The sequence below is a fragment of the Schistocerca serialis genome, chromosome 5 (genome assembly GCF_023864345.2).
Source record: "Schistocerca serialis cubense isolate TAMUIC-IGC-003099 chromosome 5, iqSchSeri2.2, whole genome shotgun sequence".
Lineage (NCBI taxonomy): Eukaryota > Metazoa > Arthropoda > Insecta > Orthoptera > Acrididae > Schistocerca > Schistocerca serialis.
In genome coordinates, this window is record NC_064642.1 from 2,011,611 (window position 1) to 2,037,891 (window position 26,281).

Sequence of the window (26,281 nt, forward strand, 5' to 3'; positions counted from 1 at the left end):
TATTTGCTACACTAAAGAGTGCAGTTACTAATTAAATTAGCTGAAGATAATTATTTCAGCTAAAAAATAACATTTGTCAAACTTTAAATTTCTGAATGGCTAGTTACATTAGACAGGAATTATCTGTAATATTTACTGGGTACAGCTTCAGTACTGAATCAGCAATGCTAAAAGTACTGTAATTACATTAAAAGATAATAAGCATTACATAGCAGCAGCTTAGTCAGAGAAAACTGCAATGCTAGACAATCCAGAACACATTCACTGGACAAATGAAGCCGAGTTGCCGGTTCTGTAGCCATAGGTTCACAATGGTGCATTTCCGACTTATTGTCATTTAGAAAATTTTGTTTATTTGACATTACCTACCCTGCTCCAACTTCATTATTGAATAATTTTTCTCCACTATATATTACATTTCGTACATTGACTTAAGAGTCTTACTAAAATTGCACTGTTTCAAAGGAAATAAATTATAAGCACTGCACGAGCACAAACTAAGTTTTATTTAGCTTTTATTTTGATAACTGTCAATCTGCATTATTTACCATGCAGTTGACAAAAGATGAGACACCAATCACACAGTACAATTGGGAAGCACTTCATTTGCTGGGTGGGATAGTTTTTTGTTCTTCACTTATTATTCCTTCCTCTAAAAACAGTTTGTCTCCTGGTGGAGATTTCAAAGTGAACACAACAGGTATCTTAGCTAACTGTGGATTTCCGTCAGCTTCCAGCAATCTAATCCAAGAAAGCAGAGAATCTCTGCTTGAAGTACCAGTAGCACACATGGCCAATATCGTGCCATCATCTTGTTCGTGTACACTGGGTGCTTGCACAACAGCAGTAATTCTGTCTCCCGATGTATCGATGACAGGATCCCTTAGATTGCTTACATCTGCAACATTAGACAGTGATTCACATGAATTCAATATGGAACTTGCTGGAATTAAATTGATACTATGTTGCACATTTGTCTGTTAGCTTATGAGAGTCATATAAGGGGGTTGTTTGCAATTTTTACAGGATACAGAGATACAGTTGTAACATGCAGAGATACAGTTATCAAAATATAACCCAATGGACACTCACAAAAAGTATTAAGCAAAGACAAATCATTAAGTTCAAAGTTGATCTTCATAACTCCCATCCCCCACCCCCACCCCACCCCTCATTCCATGACTTCAGTGAACTTTTGGTTGCCAACAACACATTTAGTTCCGAGATCGTCTTGGCGCTCTTTTATGAGGGCAGCACCATTCGTAATCCAAATGGTTACGTCATCTCTTGTGTCTTGCCTTTCAACTATCCCCACAAGCAAAAATCTAAATTGATAATGCCCACCGGGGACTTAAGTAGCCAAAAAACATGACCATTTCTGATGCTCCATGTTCAGGACAGCATCAAGTTTAGATGATGTCCCCTGACATTTAGAATGTGCATTATGCTGGAAGAACATAACCTATGCTTGTTAATAAAAGAAAACTCTTGGAATAATGCTGGAAGCTCGTTTTCAGGGAAGTCTAGAAAATGAGGACCTATAAGGCGACGCTTAAACAATACCATGGAACTGGTCAATAAATAACCATAATCAGTGTTGAACACTTCAAATATATACACTTAAGCACAACCAAAATGACATTAATAAATAAACCCCTGCAACAGTTGTACCAACATATCAAATGATAACGTGTTTCTTATCTGCATAACTAATTTTGCCTCTGTAATCAATGAAAATTCAATGTATGGCAAATGAAATTTTTTTTATTCTAATTTGTCTACACTACCACCTCCTAAAAGATTTTCTATTCCTCCTGAGAACACTATACAACAAATCAATTCATATGCAAGTCTTAAAATATGTATTTTATATCATTATAAAACTTTGCTTAGCTTAGTTTTTACTACAGGACAAAGAAAATGATGCACATTGGTGGCAAAATATACATGAGAGAAACTCAACAGATGTAGAGTGTATGATATGGGTGTAATTAATGCAATGTTTAATGTTTTCCAGTTTGTAGTGATCCAATTTTTCTACCTTTGTGCTCCTGCTTTTACACTTAACCTTTTGCTCTACTTATTTGTTATTTTATTTCTACTGAGTCAGTACAATTTCTGATGTTTAATTACGATAATGAGCAAAAGCTACAGCTTCAAACTACATTTACTCTCGCGCACAGTTTAAGGCAATTTGAGTAAGAGCTAACAGTAATACTAATATGATGATTAACAAAAATAACCAGTTTTTGAAACTATAATGTAATTGGATAGACAAAAAGTCTACTCACCAATTGGCAGTTGGAGAGCACATATATAAAGGTATTTAAATTTGCAAGGTTCTAGAGGCAGTGGCTCCTCCTCCTGGCAGAAGGGTTGAAGGGAAAGGAAGAGGTGTAATGTAGAGAACTAAAAGGGAGTGAAGAAAGGAATGGTTACTGTGAAGAAATTCTGAGATTGAAGAAATTAACATAAATTATAAGTGGGTGGTGAGAACCAAGGTCAAGCTGTAATGCCAGTTCCCATCTGTGGAGTTCTAAGCAATTGGTGTCTGGGGGAAGAATCTAGATGGCACATGTGGTGAGACAGGCACATAGGTCACGACTGTCATGTTTTAGAGCATGCTCTGCAACAGGATATTGTGTGTTGCCAGTATATATCCTCTGCCTATACCCATTAATCCTAACTGATAATATTATGGTTGTCCACTGTATTACTGCATTTGGCCTCCTGTGGCCATTAACAGAACACGCAGTGATGTTAGATTGAACAAGTACAGTGGTGTTCAAAGAAACCCATCACACTGTGAATGTTTTCAGGACACTTGGGCATATATATCAAGTGGTTCAGCTCATCCCCATGGCATATCACAATAAAAATTGATGATAAACCAACCAAAGCGCCTTCACTCCCAGGTGCAATAATATTGTGGTCAACTAATAAAAGGCCACACAGTGTTTACATAGTAGCTGGTATACGATGTGTAGGTGGTGGTAGGAGAGTACATACTGCTAGTCTTACTGTGGAGACAGTAACAGTGGTAGGAGCCATATGTTAGCAAAATGGGAAGGAGCATAGGGTCTGACAAGGATATTGTGGAGATTGGGAGGCAAGAAATGGCTATTTTAGGTGTGCTGAGCAAAATGTTTGACACAATGGATCTCATTTCAGGGTGTGATTTTAAAGTCATAGCCTTGTTGAAGTAGTTGATTAACCCATTCAGGACCACGATAATAGGGAATGACAAGAGGTGTACTCCTAAGTTGTTTTTTGGAGGGATCAGCAATACCAGCATTGGATGTGATGGCCCGGGAAACTGGCTTCTGAACTAGGCTAGTGGTTTAATTATCTCCAGTGAAGGATCAGGTGAGAATGGTGGTGTATTGCTGTTTCAAATCTCGTCTGGTGCAGTCCCCAAAAATATGTCTTTCCTTATCATTCCGTCCAGTAAGTTGACCCTGACCCGAGGTTCTGTGCAACTTATCCAAATTCTCCCCATTTCCTAAGCCTCACCAGACCTTTCAAGGATGTAGCCAGGATTTTGTCAAAAGAGAGGGGGGGGGGGGGGGGGAGATCTGATTTCTTAAAAAGGATCTTGAAAGAGTCATGTTTTTCATTTATTTTTAAAATTTCTGTAAAGAACAATAAACCATTTTATTCAAAATTGATCTCTGAGCTCTCATCAAGTGGAGATACAATCTTGTTGCTTAAAGAGTGCTGTATATTGGCATATCACTAAGAAGCAATCATGCTCCAATCTCCCTTCATCATCCAAGGTCATTTTACACTGCTCTTCTTTCAGTCTGCATTTGAGCTGATGAAGTGATCAAGAGTGCAGAAGCTCTAATTTTAGGGACACCGTGATTATTACCAACAGGGCTTTCGGAATAAAGAATCTCTGTGCGACAGAGATGCTAGAACATTTTTTTGTGGCGAAAATGCGAAGGGTCTGAAATTATTCGACCTTAAACTTCCCAAATTTCCTCATTTAAATATGCATCTGTCATGTCTTGCAATAAAAGAAAGATCATTTTCTGCTTTAAAAGAATATCCAAGCAGATGAATGTGTGAGCCTAGGGAAGGAGCATTTGTATTATTATTTATTTATCATATGGCTTTTAGTGCCAAGACTCTCCAAAGAGATGCTCAGCTCACTTTCGATACAGCTCTTTTCATTTAAGCAGACGGGTTGCATCTTTAAGGGCATTGGATTCTGTCAGCAAAGAATGGTGTTCGGAAGGAATTAGCTGTGGCCTATAGTAAGGGACCAACCTAAGCACTAGCGTAAAAAGAATATGGGAAACTGCTGAAAACCATTTTCAAGGTTGCCAGTAGATGGATTCAAACCATCCTGCCTCCCGAATCCAGGGATTGCTAGCTCAGTGGCTCAATGTGCAGAGCTACCTGAAGCCAGTGGAGAGTTTGGAAAAACTGCTTGTTGTACATCGTTTTAAAATAAAATAAAATAAAATGCATCACAACAAAAGACTGAATTCTGACTGTATGTTTTTCATTTAATTGTGGATGTTTAGTAATTTGATAGTGCATGAATACATGCATATTTTAAGATTTAACTGTGCATGGAATAGCTGGCTTCAGTTATTATAGCATTACAAGAATATAAATAGGTTTAAGATGAAAGGGGGAGGGAGGAACGAAGGGCACTGTCGGCTCCGATGAATTCAAGCTGCCCGATGAAAAAAATCTTTTAGAAACAAGCAAACTATGGCATGTGCTGTCATTCCTCCCTCTCCACAAACCTCTCCCCATCATTCCATCGGAACTGGCTTTCATAATTGAGTACCACCGGATGGCCAGATCTGGTGATATTTTGGCTACTAATGATAGAATACCGAGCAAATATTTTAAAGAAATGCAACCATTACAATCTGGGTGATATTTTTGTTGATCAGCATGATTTTTGGATGACACAGACAAATCCAAGTGTATTTTGATGCATTTATTTTAATTTAACATTATTTGTTATGGTATTTACCACTTAGCTGACTAGGGAAATACTGAAATATTGGAACCCTGAAGTTCTAGCAGTCTCCAAATAATGACTGCAGTGCCAACATTTAACTGCTATAGATTGGTAATTAGGCTATTATAGTAGTGCATACACATTTTTAACTTAGCATAAAGCTGGCAGATGAATAAAAATCTGCTTTCCTCCTTTTTCTTATTAATAATGTATCCATAATTAGAAACTATAACAACAGCACACTGCACAAAAACAATAAATGGTAGTACTTAACATTCACTTCAACTGCAAGTAAGAACTGAACTGATTAAAAAAAACAACTAAGCTCAAGTAAGGCCAACAATTGGTCTTGCATGAAGTGCTATGGATGTGTAGATAGTTTAAATCTATCGTTGGCCTTGCTGACTATCAATAATTTTTCGTCATATGATTGAAAATAAACATATCTCAATTTCACTACATGGCAAATAAGTTGTGTGTAATTTCACTTAGGTGATAGGAGGGCTCTGGACTTCCTTGGACCAACTCCCCCTTCCCCCCACCCCTTTGGCTGTGTCCTTGGTCCTTTTCCCTCATGCCTCTTCCATCCCCTTCAAACCTTCTGCCAGAAGGAGCCACTGGCTCTGAAAGCTTGTAAATTTAAATAGCTTTATATGTGTGTTCTCCTGCTGCTGCTTGATGGGTAGATTTTATTATCTACACCAGTGGTTTCCCACAGGTGGTTCGCGGACCCCCAGGGGTCCATGAGCTTTGCCAGAAGGGTCCGCAAGATGCTATTAGAATAAAAAATATATTAAATATATTTCGTATGATAACAGATCTAAGTACCAAAAATAGAAAACGTATAGAGAAACTCTTAATTTGGCTTCTTTAGGTACTTGCTACTGTGATATGACAAGGTACCAATCGTGCTCGATGAGGGGGTCCTCGAGAAAATTTTGTTGGGAACCTCTGATCTACACAATTACATAATATGATGATTCTTGTCTCAGCCAATGCTAGCAAGTCAAAGCTGTTTGCACTTTTTAAACAGATAACATACATCTAGTGAAGTTCTACTAGAGTTTATTTAACTAAATACAATTTCCAATGTTAAAATACTACAAGTACTAAGATTAGATCCGCTTGTCTCCAATTCAAAAACTTTTCCAGAAATGTCACCACCACTACATCACATACTTGAGAAAGTAAAAGGGGATATGAATCTTAGTCTTACACACACAGCTGTTTTAACATTTGTGAAATCATTTGTCAAATCCTAACTTACAAAGGGCTGATTTCTAAGTAAAGCACTCCACGGTTCTTGAGGATAGATAACACACAAGAGCCTAATCAGCATTAAGAGGTGGGTAAAACTGTAAGGACCAATGACAAAGGACATTAAATAATAGTTTAAAAAAGCAACAAACACAGTGGAGCAGTAAAGTCAACAACTTGAATGACATCCCCTTTTAGCACTTTAGAGTCCAAGCCTCAGCACCACTCAGCCGACATCTTGCCCGAGTATAGCCTGGGCCTCAATTTAATAAATGCACGAGCCATCTTTCACTCAGAAACTGGACTCATTTCACATGAGAACAATGTACGGATGTCTCACTACCTGTCAAAGGACAGGTGTTGCCTTCTTGTAGTCAATTTCTATAATTATTCTGAACGGTACATTAGCAAACAAAACAACTGCTGCCATGAATGGCTGAACCAATATGCGATGCCTCTGACATAATTTTGTGCATGTACTTGTTCCATTTCGCACTTTGCTGTAATTATGCTACAAATAAATCATGTTTGTTGAGTGAGCAAGATATTTTGGAAGTTCAAGAATAAATTTCTTGATAACTCAATTCTCACTCTTTTTTGAAAGGCTAATAATACTGAAACTTCCTGGCAGATTAAAACTGAGACTCAAACTCGGGACCTTTGCCTTTCGTGGGCAATGCTCTACCAACTGAGCTACCCAAGCACGACTCACGCCCCATCCTCACAGCTTTAATTCCGCCAGTACCTCATCTCCTACCTTCCAAACTTCGCAGAAGCTCTCCTGCATCCCTTGCAGAACTAGCACTCCTGGAAGAAGTGAGAATTTCATTCTGGAAAGATCCCATAGGCTGTGGCTAAGCCATGTCTCCGCAATATCCTTTCTTTCAGGAGTGCTATTTCTGCAAGGTTCGCAGGAGTGCTTCTGTAAAGTTTGGAAGGTAGGAGACGAGATACTGGCAGAAGTAAAGCTGTGAGTACCGTGCGTGAGTTGTGCTTCGGTAGCTCAGATGGTAGAGCGCATGCCCGCAAAAGGCAAAGGTCCAGAGTTTGAGTCTCGGTCCGGCACACAGTTTTAATCTGTCAGGAAGTTTCATATCGGTGCACACTCCGCTGTAGAGTGAGAATAATACTTTCTGACATTACTATTTTTAAATTTGTAATCTATCTAATAACTGAAGTAAATACAAAAACAAAATCATGAGGCTTTGTCCTGTTTTAATATGTATTACTCTTTAAGATATATCAGTTAGACATGTGCCAGAAGTGGTTAAAACAATGGCATAAATTACTGGTCTTCTTTGCCTGATATTTCTCTATCTGGCCAGTCTTCAAAGTTTAAAGAGGCTGCTCAGTGAAGCTATGGCACCTGCAACTAGTCGAAAATTAAATCTCCTTTGCTATGTTGCTCAAATGACTAAAAAGTAGAATACATTCTACAGCATGTGCTGTACTTGCTAAAACCACAGATGACTAAAACACATTAAAACTCAGGGGATATCTAAAACCTTTTAAATTTTCTTGCCACGTCAATTCGGGATAAAACCTCAAGCTTTTGATGATGGCCTCCATCGTCATCGTCAGGAGCAACAGACTGTCTTCACTGCTGCTATGGCGGCCTTATATAGCCTGCGGGTGGCTTCTGATTGGTCGGCTTGTGATTGGTCAGGGATTATATACTGCTGTCGCACACGGTGTCAATGTCTGTGCTGGTGGAATGTCCCTGCTGCATCTCTGCATCGAGCGTTCATTTCCATGCACTGCTCGGATAATACCCGCTATCGTGGTTAAAGTTCTTCTCGTTCATTTGTATTTCAACAGCCTCCTTAATAACAGAATCCCAGTATGTGGAGGCATGGGACAAATTTTTTTTTTCATCAAACAGTATTTTATGTTTGTTAGTTAGGCTGTACTTCGCAATTGCCAATTTCTCTAGTTCTCTATTTATAATATGCCACTGGTGCTCCATACAGCAGTCAGAAACCATACAAATGGCCTGACCTATGTAACTGCTTTCACACTCACAGAGGATATTATAAATTCCAGGGACCCCGAGGTCAAGACTGTCCTAAACAGGGCGCATCATCATCTTAATTTTCTTAGGAGCACAAAAAATCGGTCTTGTACCCCATCAACCCAAGACTCTTCCTATTTTATTGGATATAGCGCCACAAAAAGGAAGACCCGCAATTGGTGGTTCATCCTGAGTGTGCAGCATTTTCATGTTTCCTTTTCTTGGAGAACACCGTCTTTATATCGCGTGCACCACAGCCATTCTTTCGGAACATGTACTTCAGATGGTTAATTTAGAACTTCAAATGATCCTTGTCAGAAACAGTTTTTGCTCTTTATACCAACGTGTTCAAAATGGCTCTCTTCTGAACAGGATGATGGAAACACTGTGCATGAAAATATAAATCAGTATGTATTGGCCTTCAGTACACAAGAGTGGCCTAGACACCCATCCGCCATTGCTATACAATCTGTCATTTCATAAAATTTACTACCATACTAGAAGTATGGTGGTCGTCATCACATGCCAGAACAACTTTATAGTTTCAGGAGGAAAAAGATCCACCAACATTTTCAAAGTGTCCTCCACAGGAACTTTAGTAAACAGTGATACCACATCCAGGCTGACTAAAACGTCATTTGGACCAACTCTAATCTGTTTGACGTTCTCAATGAATATCTGGGAGTTTTTGATGTGATGTTCACAACAGTTGACTACAGGAATCATCAACTTCGTTAGGTATTTGGCCAGTTTGTAAGTAGGGGAACCTATTGCACTGACAATAAGTCTCAAGGGAGCATTATCCTTGTGGATAGTCAGTAGTATGTACAACCTGGGAGGTCTAGGAGCTCAGTCTCTGAGATTTTTCATATCATCATCTGAAAGATGGGAATTCTTCAGTAGCTCCATAGTTTTTCTGCTGTACATCAGATCTGTGTCCCTAGAATGAAATTTTCACTCCACAGCAGAGTGTGCGCTGATATGAAACTTCGTGGCAGATTAAAACCGTGTGCTGGACCGAGACTCGAACTCGGGACCTTTGCCTTGCACGGTCAAGTGCTCTACCGACTGAGCTACCCAAGCACGATTCACGCCCCGTCCTCACAGCTTTACTTCCGCCAGTACCTCGTCTCCTACCTTCCAAACTTCACAGAAGCTCTCCTGCAAACCTTGCAGAACTAGCACTCCTGAAAGAAAGGATATTGTGGAGACATGGCTTAGCCACAGCATGGCAGTTTTAAAGCTGTGAGGACGGGGCGTGAGTCGTGCTTGGGTAGCTCAGAGGGTAGAGCACTGGCCCGCGAAAGGCAAAGGTCCAGAGTTCGAGTCTCGGTCCAGTACACAGTTGTAATCTGCCAGGAAGTTTCATATCAGCACAAACTCTGCTGTAGAGAGAAAATTTCATTCTAGAAACATCCCCCAGGCTGTGGCTAAACCATGTCTCCGCAATATCCTTTCTTTCAGGAGCGCTAGTTCTGCATGGTTCGCAGGAGAGCTTCTGTGAAGTTTGGAAGGTAGGAGACGAGGTACTGGCGGAATTAAAGCTGTGAGGACGGGGTATGAGTCGTGCTTGGGTAGCTCAGACGGTAGAGCACTGGCCCGCGAAAGGCAAAGGTCCCGAGTTCGAGTCTCGGTCCGACACACAGTTTTAATCTGCCAGGAAATTTCAGATCTGTGTCCCGTTTAAAACATTTAGATGTGTTGTCCTTCAATACTGATGTCATTTTGCTATGATATTCAATAGTATTAAAAATGGCGGTGGCATTTCCTTTGCCAGGTGGTAATATGACAAAACCTTCATTTCTCCGAAGTAAATGGAGCCCACCTCTCTCCTCTCTACTGATATTAGATTTGGGAAGCTTAGCTGAGGCCAAAAAGCGACTGGTAATAAGCCTCACTTCGTCGGCATCGTCCTCCACTGATAAGATCCACGATGGGGGAGCAAAATTCAAACCTTTATTAAGAGCCAAGATAGCTCCTTTGTCCAGGTTCTTGTCAGACAGGTTGACAACAGTGCATGCTGTTTCAAACGATGACTCTGATCTTTGCATACCTGCAAGATGCTCAAATTTCTTTACTTGTTTAGCCGATGTATTGCTAAGATGAGCTTTTTGATGAGCAGCCGTCATCATATCGACCCACTCCCAGCCAAAAGGTGAGAAAACTGTAGATAACAAAAGATGGCAACTATATAAACTGTGTGCATTAAAATCCAGTTTGTACCTTGTGTGTCATAACCTTTCTTTGACAATCACCTGGCTCGTCTTCCATAATATATTCTTCATTACAACCATCTTGATATGGTGTTTAACCACAGCAAACTTTGGCACAATCTCCTTATCCTGACAGTGTTGCAGAAATGCCAAATTACTCCGCAACTGTGCATATTTGACATGCAGTTTCTCCAGCTGACGAACCTGGCACGCAATGTGCTCCCCGTAGAGGAAAGTAATATGTACTCTTACAGTTTCCGACCGCTGTGCAGAACACCAATGGCATATTAAAAATAGAGAAATTGGCAATTGCGAAGCACAGCCCCACTAACAAACGTAAAATACTGTTTTATGGAACAAAAATTTTGCCCATGCCTCCACATACTGGGATTCTGTTATTAAGGAGGCTGTTGAAATACGAATGAGCGAGAAGAACTTTAAATGTGATAGCGAATATTATCTGAGCAGTGCACGGAAATGAGAGCTTGATGCAGAGAAGCAGCAGAGACATTCCTTGCAGTTTTTACATTCCCACAGAAGCAGTGGCACCACCAGTGCAGACACTGACACTGTCTGCAATGGCAGTACATAATTGCCAATCAATCACAAGCCAACCAATCAGGAGCCGTCCGTCCCTGGGCTGTATAAGGCCACCACAGCAGCAGTGAAGACAGTCAGTTGCTCCTGACCGTGACGATGGAGGCTATCGTCGATAGCTCGAGATTTTATTGCGAATTAATGCAACAAGAAAACCGAGAATGTTTTACGTATCAGTGCTGTTGTGGAAAATTTCATTCTCATAAAACACAGAGGGTTAAGAAACTGACATTGAGTTAGAAAGTGGTGTACTGTTATTGGTTTGTTACAGTCATCGCAAAGTGGTATGGGGCCGCCAGTCAACAGACAATGATTGTGGTTGAAAAGACTGTGCCCGATATACAGTATAGCTAAAGCCATCACCTGACAACGAGATGGTCCTAAGGAAGACATCTAATCCATTGGGAGGTTTAACCTCCCCAAGCTCATTCCCACAGAGAGATGACCAGTGTGCATTCCAAAATGATAAAATGTTCCCATGTACAGCAATATTAAGATCTTCTGAGGGGACACGGCAACTACAAGGCCGGGGTGTAGACTGGCAGCCTCAGAAGAAGAAGAAAAATAAAATAGGAGCCTCATTCCAAACACGCTGACGTATCAAAGAACCAATATGACAACACACCAGTGCCAGCATCAGTGAGCTAATTAAGGCATACCTGGATTTGCTGTACGTGTACAGCACATGAAAACTGCTGAGCACTCAGAGGATCATGGCATTCAAAACATTTAGAGATTCTGTGGCACTAAGCATGTGGCCTGATAAATGGGAGGGCTCTGCAGTGAAAATAAGAGTACAGGTCCAAAAGGCAATACCTAAAATCCTCTTCACCAATAACAGACATGCATCCAGTACCTCTGTCATCCTTAGAGCCACCAGTGTAAATGAAGGCGGTCTTTCAAACTTTATAAGAGGATCCAGAAATGTCAAGCAAATGACTGAAGCTGGACTAATATTCTTTGGAAGTGAAGTAAGTCCAAAAAGGACCTCTGCACAAAGCAATGGGAGGGAAGGTCTCTCAGCCCTTCATAATGCAGCAAGTAGTACGTACTAAAGCTTTCGAAGCAGAACACAAAAGTAAATTCTGGGAGACAACAAAGAAGCAGAGTGGCTCATACTCACGGTCAAGGTAGATATCAAAGAAGGAAACATATTTCCTGGGCACACAGGACAATCAGCAAGTGTGTTTGCTGTTGACAACATCCTGGTGGAGTGACAGTGGGAGTTCAGCTGCTTCCACATAAAGACTCATAACTGGACTGGTAGTGAAGCCAAACAGATCCCATTATGATGAAATGTTTTGCGGTGATGTAAAGTGGATGGTTGTGCAGATGAATATACAACACACCCATAGTCCAGCTTTGATAAAAGGATAGATAGAAACAATGGAGAACTGTCTGGCCCACTCCTCATGAGATGTAAGTAAGAAAGTGTAGGACATTCAGAGAACAGAGACGGGTGCTGCCAGGTAGGGCATACGGGAGGACCAACATAGCTTTCTATCAAACATTAATTCTAAGAACTTAGTGGTTTTAATGGATGAAAGAGAAGCTGAACCGAGAAGTAAGGATGGTGGACGGTGTTCCAGCGTAACGAAACTGCCGGCACGAACTTGAAGAATGAAAGAACAGAGACGGCTGTGAGACGACATCAGCCAATAGCACACCGAATAGGACGTCACAGGAGCGGCCTCTACCCGAAGAGAATATTAGTGTCACTCCTGCCAGCCATGGCCGGATAGCAGAAGACGGGCAGTAGCAGACCTGGACTAGAAACCACATTGTATATAGCGAAAGACATCGATTGTTTGCATCTCACTAATTGTTTGCCGCATGTTCTTGTAAACCAAAGTTTAAGTATTGTCAGTCTACTTTATTGTAATAAAAATGATTAATGTGAGTTGCTTGAATTGTTGTATAGCTATCTGAGAACGCAGCATCCTTTAGGCACTCTATAAGAGACGAGTGCGCAGGACCCCACAGAAGGAACTAATTTCACCACCAGAAATTCATATACATGGTTTTTTTGGTGGAAAAGTGGAAGCCATTATCTATGCTCCTATAGTAGAGGTGGTCGAAACAGCACAAAGTTATTGCTCAAGTAAATGGGTTAACTGAGAGCTGCAATTGACTACAAAATCATAGCTGAAGAAAGAGTGAGATATCTGGTGGGAAAGAGTAAATAAGTGGGTTTATTGCTATAGGAAATAAGATTATACTTAGCATAGAGTCATAGGTAACCTGTTCTGAATAAAAATGTCTGGTAGCATAAACCAACATGTGCATTAAAAGCCCAGCCTTTTTAAAAACTCCCAAATAAATTGAGCACGGGGCTTCAGAAGACCCATATTCGCATTGTACGAAGGATGCCCACACTCCGACAAGTAAGTGTCATAGGCCTTTTGCATATCAAAAAATATGGCTTCAGTGTGACACTTCCACAGAAAGTTGTCCATGATGTGAGTCAACAAAGTGACAAGGAGGTCAACTGTTGAGTGACAATGTCTACAAAAGCCACACTGGATGTTTGTTGACTATTCCTGAGACACAAGTCTCCATACCAGCTGCACGCTGTTCATCCATCTCATTACCTTGCAGACACTACTGGTGAGGGAAATGGAGCGTTGCCTGTCTTCACCACACATAGGTACAGGGATTACAGTGACTTTGCACCAATGTACAGCAAATGTGCTATTCTTCGGATACAATTGTTAGTATCGAGGAGAAAGTGCATGCCAGCAGGAGATAGGTGCTGCAACATCTGAACGTGGATGTCATATGGTCCCAGAGTGGAGGAGCATAACACTGAAAAGGCATACTCCAGTTCATCACAGTACAAGCAGTCTCGTAGTATTCACAATCACGGGAAGTGAAAGACATTTCCCAAGCATCGGCCACTCACTTCTGAGGCAGGAAGGCAGAACAGCAATGTGCAGAGTTTGAGACCACTGAAGCACTGGTTCGAGGACCAATAAAGAAATTTTTCACAAAAGTAAAACCAGGTATCTAAAGATAGATCTGTGCCCCTCAACATGACAAAGTATATTACAAAAAACAAAAGTATTAAAGGAAAGTCCACGCAGAAATATCAGAAATATTACAAAAAGGACAGATTGCAGAAATTTGGCCAAAGGCAAAGTGGATCACCCTGTGGCACAACGTGCAGCTGAACACAACATTCTCAATTTCAATGGCGGCTTCACAACCTGGGCCATGTGGATCCTCCCCTCAACCAGCAGCTTTCCTGCACTGTGCAGGTGGGAGTTACCCTTACAACACATTATCTGCTCTTGAAATTGTCTCAGCCTCAACCTACAGTAGCCTACTGTCCCCACACTCTCCACCAAACAGTTTCCACCCAGTCTATTACCACCTCCCAATTCACATCCCCTCAGCCTCAGTGTGCACCTCTCTCTGCCAATGCACCCACTGGTCTTTTTCCCTTCTCTGCTTGTCTCCTTTTTCACTCTCCCCTGCCTCCCAACGCTAAGCAAATGTGCTTGCTAGTGTGAATGTGTGTGTTCCTTATGAAGAAGGCTTTGGCCTACAGGTCAATATGTAACAATCTTGTCATTACGCCTGTCTGCAACTCAACAAGTCATCTTTATGGTGAGCAGCAATCTCTCTCTTTCATACTATTAATAAAAAGGCAGAGTAAAACATTTAGAAGAATTAACAAAAGAGGAAAATGTCCTGGCTATGAAACACTTAGCTGGCACTGAGAATAATGTTGACGAAGTGCTCTACCCCATCTTCACTGCTGCAGAGTTATTATTTGTCGGACTGAGGAGGGAAGCCCACCTCATGTGGATGTAGTGGCGCTCACCTGAAATCCAAGTGTGACAATGCACAAACCACTCACCAGTTGGAGCAGTCTATCATACTGAATTTAAACACAAGCAAATATTTCTTGTGCATAATTTGTTTACTAACCACATACAAGCCACGTGCAAGATGACTTGTCAGCTTTCTAAAGCTGTGGGGAGGCTCTACTCCTCATTGTCGACATTGCCTCACATGCCCTATGTGAACTGAAGCTGCATACATTCCATCGGAGTTTAGCTATTTTTAAGGCCAACAGTTGTTAACTGCATATTAGGGGTGATTATCTTGGCAGCTTCACAGTGCCTGGTTTTGTACGCATTGTACTACAGCATTCAGAAGCAAGAGCATCCTGCTCCATTATTTCTTCAGAGGTAGGGTTTTTTTTATCAGCTGTCTCTATGGCAGAGGAACAGTTGGTGATTCACACTACAGATTTGCTGGGTGATGTTTTTGCACAGGACTGTTATTGAAGGGATCTCAGAGACAGAATAGGGGCAGGAAAATTTCTTTTTATTTGTTTTATCATTTGCTTTGCATTTTTTGGACAAGAAGGGCGAGATTAGTGTTTAGCATTTCATCAACAACGAAGTCATTAGAGACGGAGCACAAGCTCAGATTACTGAAGGATAGGGAAGGAAATTATCAATGCCCTTTCAAAACAACCATACAAGTGTTTTCTTGAAACAATTTAGAGAAATCACGGAAAATCCAAATCAGGATGACCAGATGGGCGTTTGAACCATTGTCTTCCGAAATGCGAGTCCCGTGTCGTAACCACTGGGCCACCTCACTCAGTGTTGGACAAGGATCTGGACTTATGCTTGCCAGAAAAAAACAAATCATCATCATCATCTCTGAAGTATTATCTCTCAAATTTCCATACTTCTGTACGAGTCACCTCCATGTGTGGGTGAATGTTTATTACCATGTTGTGCAGATATAGTGGTGTTAGACAAGGACGGTAGTTTAGTCCTGAGATTTTACAACTGGGTGCTAAACTGGAGGTCACAGGTCTCTGTTGTCATATCCTTCATCGGTTGGTAGCCATGATAGTGAGAGTGGTGTTATGGAATGATTTGGGTGGTGTATATTTCAGAGCAGCAGTAAGAGGGACCTCTTCCCTCACTCAGATCTCATATATAGACTGCTCATCAAGGTACACAGGGCATTTGCAGGACAAAGTGGCACGGCATCCTGTACAGTTAACACTGGGAGGCGGGGGTGGGGGTTTGTAGACTCCCTCACATGCTGCAGTCTGATTCTCCATTACTGTCAGCGTCTCTGATGGCGAGCTCTTTGCTTCTGGGTGTTCGTCTTATTGGGGTACTGACATGCCTTTATGACTGTCCTCGTCTCCCCACCTCCAGACCGAGTGACTGGCTGGCGGTTGGGGAAGTACCAGAGCTCTGGCACTCACTGACCTCCACTAGGGAACGTGTGTGGGCCCTGCCTCTCACCCCGGGTACCAGTCACCTTTTACACGTTTAACACGTGACTGCCCTTCAGGAATGCATGCGAGTAAGAAGGTGACAAGGAAGACCGACACTGAAGCAGAGTAAGAACATAAAAAAAATCTATGAACAAGACAGGAGGAGGACAGCCTGGGAAAGAATAGTAGAAGGATAAGACTTGATGAACAGTGAAAGTAGTAATATTGCAAGTTCTGAAGCTCCTTGTTTGTTAAGTGCATTCTCAAAAGAGTTGTGAGTGGGGGTGGGGGCAGAGCGATTAAAAAGTTAGTTATCTTGTTCAGTTACCTAATAATGATTTCTCTGACAATGATCCTTAAAATTATGGCTGTACCACTCCAGCTCAAAGAAAATTTTGAGCTGTACAATGAAATGTGGATGTTAGTAGTAGCCTATCATTTAAGATCTTATGATACTTGTTTCACATTACATCTCAGCTTTCATAATGTTTCGGAACGTGGCAAAGACGAAACAGAAGGCAACGTACAGAGATGGTGACTACAGTTAAATACAAGGTCCACTGAAAAACCACATCTAATTATGGTGATTTCAGGGCAAGTACTGTATAAGGTGCTTACTAATGATGTATTGAGCACGTGTCACCTTAGCATGTGACCACACATTCTCAGCTATATTTCAGATGATACTGGGGACAACAGGAGTTAGTGCTGCATGAACGGCATTTTTGAATGTGGAATAAATGACAGCTTTCCTCCTCCTTTGATGTTCAAGGTGAAAAGTGAGATTTTGATGCTCAAGTCTTCGACCTTTTGTATGCCTCTTTTACACAAGCGCGTGCACACACACACACACACACACACACACACACACACACACACACACACACACACACACACACACACACACATACAAAAATATACAAACCATCTGGATCTTCAGCTGCAACTTGTGGTTTTTGCACTGGTTTTCGCATGAGTATGAAGTAATTAACAGCAGCATCTCGTAGCCACACTCTGTAAGCCCCTTTAACATAAACTGGTATGTTTTCAGGGTGTGTGTCTACAAGTTTCCTTTGATCTGGACTTTGGACACTAACAACCCATGTATCATCTACACTGTCAGCTAGCTCTGCTGTCTGCAACACAGTTAAGAAAAGTTTACATACAAAATGGTTTAATTATGCAGAAAGGCTAAAAAATAAAATATATATATATTTCCTAATGCAAAATTAGTCTGTCCATTTAACAGAAATTTAGGAACATTTAAGCAGAAAATGGAGGTTCCACCTCTCTTAACTCCTAAATGTACCTTCTTCAGTGAGGTAAGTAGGTAATGGTTGTAAAAGGAAAAGAAAAAAGAAAAGGGGGGGGGGGGGGAGACACACTAGGTTAAGAGCTGTCCACAGTCCATTTTTCCAGAACAAGGGAAAGTGAACATTAAGGAAAGTAAACCCCATACAGAAAAACTTGGCCGTAGTCCAAGTTCATCATTCTCAAGTTTCTAAATACAGTCATATGCACAGTGATTTACTGGAACCATTGAATGACACTTCCATGATTTTAATGAACGCAAGATGAAATTTATACCTTCTACAACCTTATTCTCAACTCTAAAATGCATCGAAAAAATCTTCATTGTGACTTTTCATGCTTTTCTGACGGATCTGTTGCAAATACGCTTCTCGGGTTTGCCGCCGGATCGTATTGTGTAACTCGCACAATATTTCCTCGGTGCAACATCAGTCGTGTCTTGCAGCAGTGACAGCAGCAGCTACCACCATCTGATGATGTCGAGCAGTTGCATCCAGGAAATATTGTGCGAGTTACACAGTACGATCCAGCGGCAAACCCAAGAAGCGTATTTGCAAAATCTTCATTGTTATGCGGATCATCTTGTCGGATGGTAAAACAAATCAGACACAGTGATACGGGGCAGCTGCACATCACTACCATATCACCAAGCCGAACAGAACCTAGCAGTTAATTTTGATAAAGGTACCCCTACACTGCAGACATGACATATGCTTTGCTTTAAATAAGTGACTTATTAATTCTTAAGATTTTGTAAACTCCATGAAGTATCACACATATTAAATGTGCTGGTGAAATTATATCAATAGTTATTAGTATATGTTTTAGTGATCAATTTTTACCCACCTCTAAGAGTTAAAAAAAGAAAAGTTTTAGAGCAGGTCTGAGTCTTACCTTCTCTGAAAACTGCACTGTTTTAAGATACTGCTTTTGCCAATAACTGAAGCATTTTCAAAAGAGTTGTCTGATTTAAATTTACTTTTTTATTTAATAGGCAAGTTTGTAACATTTAACACTGGTGACAATAAAAGCTATGTTTTATTTATATTTATATGAACCATTGAAGATATGAAATAGCTACATAACTCAACTACTTCTGTGACTCTACACCAACAGAAGGAGATACAAAACAAACTGAACTTCTCATAACTGTAGATAGAATTTACTCTAGAAAAGTGGAAGTAGAGTCAGACTAGGATTGCAATCCTAGTCTGATTCTACTTCCACTAGGTGAGATTCTACTTCCACTAGGCGAAATAACTATATAATATAGCTGATTGACATATGGTTTACAGGAGCTGTGTACAAAGATTCCTCAACATCTGCTGAGCAAACAGTAAGTGTGGAAGTAAGAGACAGGAAGAAGAAAGAAAGAAATAAGGGTGCTTACAAATCATCACACCCTGTAGATGCAGATTGGGCCTATCGTGAAGTATGTAACCAAGAGGGAAAGTTATTTTAACACCACAATAATTTATATGCACTGTACTGTTTATGTTTGTCCTGTGATACATTTACTTTTGGGGGAGGAAAAATGAGCTCTCACGTGAAATAGGATCTAATAAGACATGACAGAAGAAATAACTTTTTACATTTTATGAACTGACCATTAGACCTTAAGTGTACTGGTGCAAACAACTCATTTAGACAGTATGATTTAGGGATTAAAATATATCTTAAAGTATAGGAAGTGTGTCATTTCCTTAATTCATTATTTACAACATATAGCCACACATTCTTCCACTTACACATCCAGTTTCTCAATGAAGAGGAGACTGAAAGTACAGTTGGAGTAGGCTATGCTATACTGTATTCCATAATTGACCATTTGTTGTTCCAGTTAATTCCCATTTAACTGCCATGTGACTCAGTATTTGTCAAATATGGCTGGTCTCCAATACTGCCACACGAAGGGGTAAATTCATGTAAGAACTGAGTGATTTTTAGAGTTACATGCCTCAATCGGTAAAAATTGAACCGCCATCCTTTCATCCTTCTGTCCAGGCATCTGTCTGTCCAACCATTAAAAACCCTTTTCTCAGGGATCAGTAGACATATGAAGTTGAAATTTATGTCACACACTTAGGTCTATGGTCCCTTGGCAGTATAAGAAATTGAAGCTTCTAAGCCATGCAATCAAAAGAAATGGCCCATTATGTCACATACTTTGATACTCACAAACTCGCTCATTAAAACCTACACGGCACCTCCCATTCGCCTAGAATCATGAAATTTGGCAAGAACCAAGGTTTCACAGTACAAGTAAAGGGGAAAAAAAAAAAAAAATCAGAAAATTGTTAATTAGTAATTACATTTCACAAAAATATTTGTTTTTTATTCATTTTTCAGGCTTCGAAATTAAAATTAAAACATCGCTGAAAGCCTTTGAAATGAAATGTGCATGTAGCTAGGGCCTCCTGTTCGGTAGACCAGTCGCCTGTTGCAAGTCTTTTTAGTTGCTGCCACTTCGGCGACTTGTGTGTCAGTGAGGATGAAATAATAATGATGGTCACCCAGACCCTGAGGAGAAAATGACCCACCTAGGAATTTAATCCAGGCCCCTCGCCTGGTATTCTGTTGTGCTGCCCACTCAGCTATGGAGGCAGACAGAAAGTCATCACATTCTAAGGACTGGTATCTTGCCAGTATCAATGTTGATAATAGGGAACAACTGTCAAAACTGTTGGTTCCCAGGGTGGACGAACTGTCTACATATACAATTAAATTTGTTCGGAACCCTCGGAGTGAGAGTCCTTGTTGCACTTTCCCAGTTTTTATTGGTTAGTCCATATTCTACGAATACAAGGAAAACTGGATCAGGTAATACAGTTTTGTGCAACCTCTTGATAAACCCTAATCTCTTCCAGAACTTCGACAACTGCATAGAGCTACACAGGAAAAAATTTTTTTAAAAAAAGGAACATCTCCCTAGAATGTGAAGACTCAGTGTAAAATAATAAGTCTACTGATGAGTCATGTCTATCTCTGGCTTAAAGTCATAAGAAAATGTTTTACAATGACAATGCTTCATTAAAATTTCCAAGTACAATTTTTTCTGCATCATTTTCCTATGAAATCATCTGCTATCTGCAATCTTGATCTGTTATATCAAGTTGTTCAACATCTTATTCTTCATCCAAATTCCTGAGGACAAGTGCACCTGTTCTATGATGGATAAGCAATATCATAAGAAACATATTGGAGACAGAAAATATTATAAGCAAGTGTACATCTGCATATGTACTTCGTAAGGTGCTTTACAGTGCATGATAGTGTGTACTTGGAACCACACTTACATATTGAGTAGGAGAAGAATGTGTGTGTGTGTGTGTGTGTGTGTGTGTGTGTGTGTGTGTACAGGAGTACACACACACACACACACACACACACACACACACACACACACACACTAATCTCTTAATTCAGTCTAGTCCCTATGCAATACAATGGTTGCAGCAGGAACATACAGGGGCTCTGAATTTTCTCAGTGGATTTTGTGAGAACACTGCCTTCTTCCAAAGGTTCCCATTTAAGTTCCCCATCTACATCTATCTACATCTACATTTGTACTCCACAAGCCACCCAACAGTGTGTGGCAGAGGGCACTTCATGTGCCACTGCATTACCTCCATTTCCTGTTCCAGTCACGTATGGTTCGCGGGAAGAACGACTGCCGGAAAGCCTCCGTGCACGCTCTAATCTCTCTTGAGTTTGCTAAACATCTCCGTAATGCTATCATGCTTACCAAATAACCCTGTGACGAAACGCGCCGCTCTTCTTTGGATCTTCTCTATCTCCTCCGTCAACCCGATCTGGTACGGATCCCACACTGATGAGCAATACTCAAGTATAGGTCGAACAAGTGTTTTGTAAGCCACCTCCTATGTTGATGGACCACATTTTCTAAGGACTCTCCCAATGAATCTCAACCTGGCACCCGCCTTACCAACAATTAATTTTATATGATCATTCCACTTCAAATCGTTCAGTAAGCATACTCCTAGATATTTTACAGAAGTAACTGCTAACAGCGTTTGTTCCGCTATCATATAATCATACAATAAAGGATCCATCTTTCTATGTATTCACAATACATTACATTTGTCTATGTTAAGGGTCACTTGCCACTCCCTGCACCAAGTGCCTATCCGCTGCAGATCTTCCTGCATTTCGCTACAGTTTTCTAATGCTGCAACTTCTCTGTATGCTACAGCATCATCCGCGAAAAGCCGCATGGAACTTCCGACGCTATCTACTAGGTCATTTATATATATTGTGAAAAGCAATGGTCCAATAACACTCCCCTGTGGCACGCCAGAGGTTACTTTAACGTCTGTAGATGTCTCTCCATTGAGAACAACATGCTGTGTTCTGTTTGCTAAAAACTCTTCAATCCAGCCACACTGCTGGTCTGATATTCCGTAGGCTCTTACTTTGTTTATCAGGCAACAGTGCGGAACTGTATCGAACACATTCCGGAAGTCAAGGAAAATGGCATCTACCTGGGAGCCTGTATCAAATATTTTCTGGGTCTCATGAACAAATAAAGCGAGTTGGGTCTCACACGATTGCTGTTTCCGGAATCCATGTTGATTCCTACAGAGTAGACTCTGGGTTTCCAGAAATGACATGATACGCGAGCATAAAAAATGTTCTAAAATTCTACAACAGATCGATGTCAGAGATATAGGTCTATAGATTTGCGCATCTGCTCGATGACCTTTCTTGAAAACTGGAACTACCTGTGCTCTTTTCCAATCATTTGGAACCTTCCGTTCCTCTAGAGACTTGCGCTACACGGCTGTTAGAAGGGGGGCAAATTCTTTCGCGTACTCTGTGTAGAATCAAATTGGTATCCCGTCAGGTCCAGTGGACTTTCCTCTGTTGAGTGATTCCAGTAGCTTTTCTATTCCTTGGGCACTTATTTCGATGTCAGCCATTTTTTCGTTTGTGCGAGGATTTAGAGAAGGAACTGCAGTGCGGTCTTCCTCTGTGAAACAGCTTTGGAAAAAGGTGTTTAGTATTTCAGCTTTGCGCGTGTCATCCTCTGTTTCAATGGCATTATCATCCCGGAGTGTCTGGATATGCTGCTTCGAGCCACTTACTGATTTAACGCAAGACCAGAACTTCCTAGGATTTTCTGTCAAGTCGGTGCATAGAATTTTACTATCGAATTCACTGAACATTTCACGCATAGTCCTCCTTACGCTAACTTTGACATTGTTTAGCTTCTGTTTGTCTGAGAGGTTTTGGCTGCATTTAAATTTGCAGCGAAGCTCTCTTTGCTTTGGCAGTAGTTTCCTAACTTTGTTATTGAACCACGGTGGGTTTTTCCCTTCCTTACAGTTTTACTCAGTACGTACCTGTCTAAAACGCATTTTACGATTGCCTTGAACTCTTTCCATAAACACTCTGCATTGAGAGTGTCGGAACACAAATTTTCTTTTGATCTGTTAGGTAGTCTGAAATCTGCCTCCTATTACTCTTGCTAAACAGATAAACCTTCCTACATTTTTTTATATTCCTATTTACTTTCTATATTCAGGGATGCTGCAACGGCCTTATGATCACTGATTCCCTGTGCTGCGCTTACAGAGTCGAAAAGTTTGGGTCTGTTTGTTATCAGTAGGTCCAAGATGTTACCTCCATCAGTCGGTTCTCTGTTTAATTGCTCCAGGTAATTTTTGGATAGTGCACTCAGTATAATGTTACTCAATGCTCTGTCCCCAAGTGTCTGTTACCTTTTCGTATGGAGTGTACCAACCTGTTACAGTCCTACAGTCTCTCTCTCTCTGTATTCATTCAATTTCTGCTATCTTGCTTACTTGATAAAGACTCCAAATGCTGGGCCAATACTCTATAACTGCTCAAATTAGCATCTCACAAAAAGAAAATTACAAATGGTACAATACAAAACCTTTTCAAAAACTATGACTGATTTCAGTTTTTTTTTTCCTTCGCCCCCTCAAGAATCCTCTCACTGACAGTGGTCACATGTTTAGTGCCATTCTAAAATCAGATTTTAAATGAATCTTAAAATTTAGATGTAAATATAAGATAATTGTACAATTTGAGTATTACACAAATTTTATGAGGGTTCAATGTGGCTGCACTTTGTTAGGTGATGGTATGTTAATTTTCGACATACATATCAAAACATACTGCAGTGGCTATTAGCAATTAGTGTCACAATACTTTTATCCCTTCTTTTGGTTGTTCCACCCACATCAACCATATCTTTCTCGATAAATATTAATTTATATGATAAGCTGCCTTCCTCTAGCCACTGCACAAAATCTGCATGAAAGTCACTACCTACAGCAGCTCATGGCTTCCACTGTATCTAAGAATTTTTAGGGCTTCTGATGAAAGTTTACAGACACTCTTCAAGGTACTGTATGTCTTTCTTTGGTGTAATTGTGCAGTTGCGTTCTGTACTCAGAAAAATATTTATGAATAATGTACCGGGTGATTATAATTAAAGTTAAACTTTCCAACCCCTGTAGAAATAACACCACTGATCAGAATGACGTCAAATTGCAACAGAATATTATCAGAGAAGGAGGAAACATATAGCAGAAGAAAAATAAATAGTTACAAAATGTAGCAATGGATGGCGCTGCAAGAATCATAATTTAATAATGGTCGATTACAAATGAGAAATGAATCGTACAACAGTGCTCAAGGCATAGGTTTGACATTAAACAAACTGTACTACTCAGTGTGGATGGGCGTACAGGTGTGATACTGTTAGTTACATAAGCCCATTCACCACGGCAAGGTCATATCACATCACACAGGAAAAATCGGTTTTTAATTGTCCTGAGACCAAAAACTGCATAAGAAGTATCAATAACGTCAGCTTTTAATTGTCCTGAGACCAAAAACTGCATAAAAAGCAGCAATCAAATTCAAATTGGATAACTAATTTCGATATCACTGGCGCAAAACATATTCAATATGCTGTCCACCATTTTCTGCAAAAAGTTGAAATCGAGAAACAGCATGTTCCACAACTGATCAAAGTGTTTCCGGGGTCACATTCAGAATGTGTAGCGCAATGCGTGCCTTCAGTGCAGCTAAGTTTGTAATCGGAACACTGAGCACAACATCTTTCAGAGAGCCACACAGCCAGAAGTCACAAGGATTAAGATCAGGTGATCACGACGGCCAGGCTGTAGGGAAGCGGCGGCTGATAATTCTAGCATTTCTGAAACAGCAGTTCAGCAGCTGCTTAACTGGATTTGCAATGTGCAGCGGTGCGCCATCTTGTATTAAAATGATCCCATCTACACATCCATGCTGTTGGAGAGCTGGAATGACTTGATTGTGTAAGACACCCACAGTGCTTACCAGTGATGGTAAAAGTAACAGGACTGGAAGCAACTGTCTCTTCGAAAAAATATGGCCCTATGATAAAGGATGCCGTAAACCTGCACCACACAGTGACTTTTTCTGGATGAAGTGGTACTGGTTGATTTGTGTGTGGATTTTCCACAGCCCATATTCGACAGTTCTGTATATTGACATAACCTGTCAGATGGAAGTGTGCTTCGTCTGTCCACAAAATCTCCCACAGCCAATCACTGTCCACTTCCATGGGAGCAAGAAATTCTATAAAGCAAAGGCCTCTCTTGCTGGCAGGTCAACAGGAAGCAACTCATTCACAAGGGTAATTTTGAATGGATAGCAAAGAAGGATGTTTTGTAGGAGCTTACACACTGTGCTCACGGGTATGTCCAATGATCGGGCAATTCTCCATGCACCACACGTTTGTACACCACCACTCGTCTCCTCCAGCATTGCTGTGGCCACTGCTTCAATTTGTTTCCTTCCTCTACCAGGTTGCACACCAAAAGAACCCATCTTTTCGAATTTCCGAATCACTTTCTCCAGACCCTTGGCAGTCATTGGACCAAAACCCTTCAGTGTCTGGAACTTCTGCAGAGTGACGTGTGCACAGTCACCATTCTCGTAACACAGCTTTACAAGCAGAGCGAACGTCACAGATGCAAAAGGAGGAAAAGCCGTGTACCTGGCGTGTTTATACCAACTTAAGTGGGCCGTGTGAATGACAGGTGTTTTCATTTACGTATTCTGACACATACAGTGCCATCTATTGATCAATTTTCACACTATTATTTTTTTTTTCCTTCTGCCATACGATTTTCCTCCTCCTCCAATGACATTCCGTTGTAATTTGAAGTCATTCTAACGAGTGATGTTGTTCCTACAGCATTTTGAAAGTTTAGCTTTAATTGTAATCACCCTGTCTAACATTCCATTATCACTGATGTTTCAAACAAGTTGCGACAGTTGTAAGAAAATGAAACGCCTACAGTTGCCCTTATATTCTTATTTATTGTGTAGCTACCAGTTCTGGTGCTTCAATATGCCATCTTCAGGCCTTAGTTGATGCTGAAGGGGTTATTACAGTTCATATACATGCTGCATCAGTGGGCCAACGTAACTGGTTTACGCAAACTACCTGTACCTGTGATGTGAGCATTCCAGCCAAACTGCCAACTGACTGGATTAACATTCAAAGGGTGCCAACATCACACTTACAGATAGACTGCATAAACCAGTTATGTTGGCCACTGATGCAGTGTCTATATGGATCGTGATAACCCCTTCAGCGTCAACTAAGCCCT

At 40.7% G+C, this 26,281-nt stretch overlaps 1 protein-coding gene across 3 annotated transcripts in view; it reads right to left on the reverse strand.

The window, feature by feature from the left end:
- Positions 1-498: 498 nt before the first annotated feature.
- Positions 499-26,281, reverse strand: part of LOC126480891 (evolutionarily conserved signaling intermediate in Toll pathway, mitochondrial) — a 101,558-nt gene continuing 75,775 nt past the window's right edge. For 2 of the 3 annotated variants that reach the window (XM_050104286.1, XM_050104287.1), the window contains exons 3-4: positions 17,242-17,452; positions 499-898 (exon numbers count right to left, since the gene is read on the reverse strand). In XM_050104286.1, coding sequence (XP_049960243.1) covers positions 603-898; positions 17,242-17,452 — 507 coding nt within the window. In that variant the 3' untranslated portion in view covers positions 499-602. Of the gene's footprint in view, positions 899-17,241; positions 17,453-26,281 lie in introns of those variants that run through there. The other variant, XR_007587476.1, reaches the window with a different exon arrangement.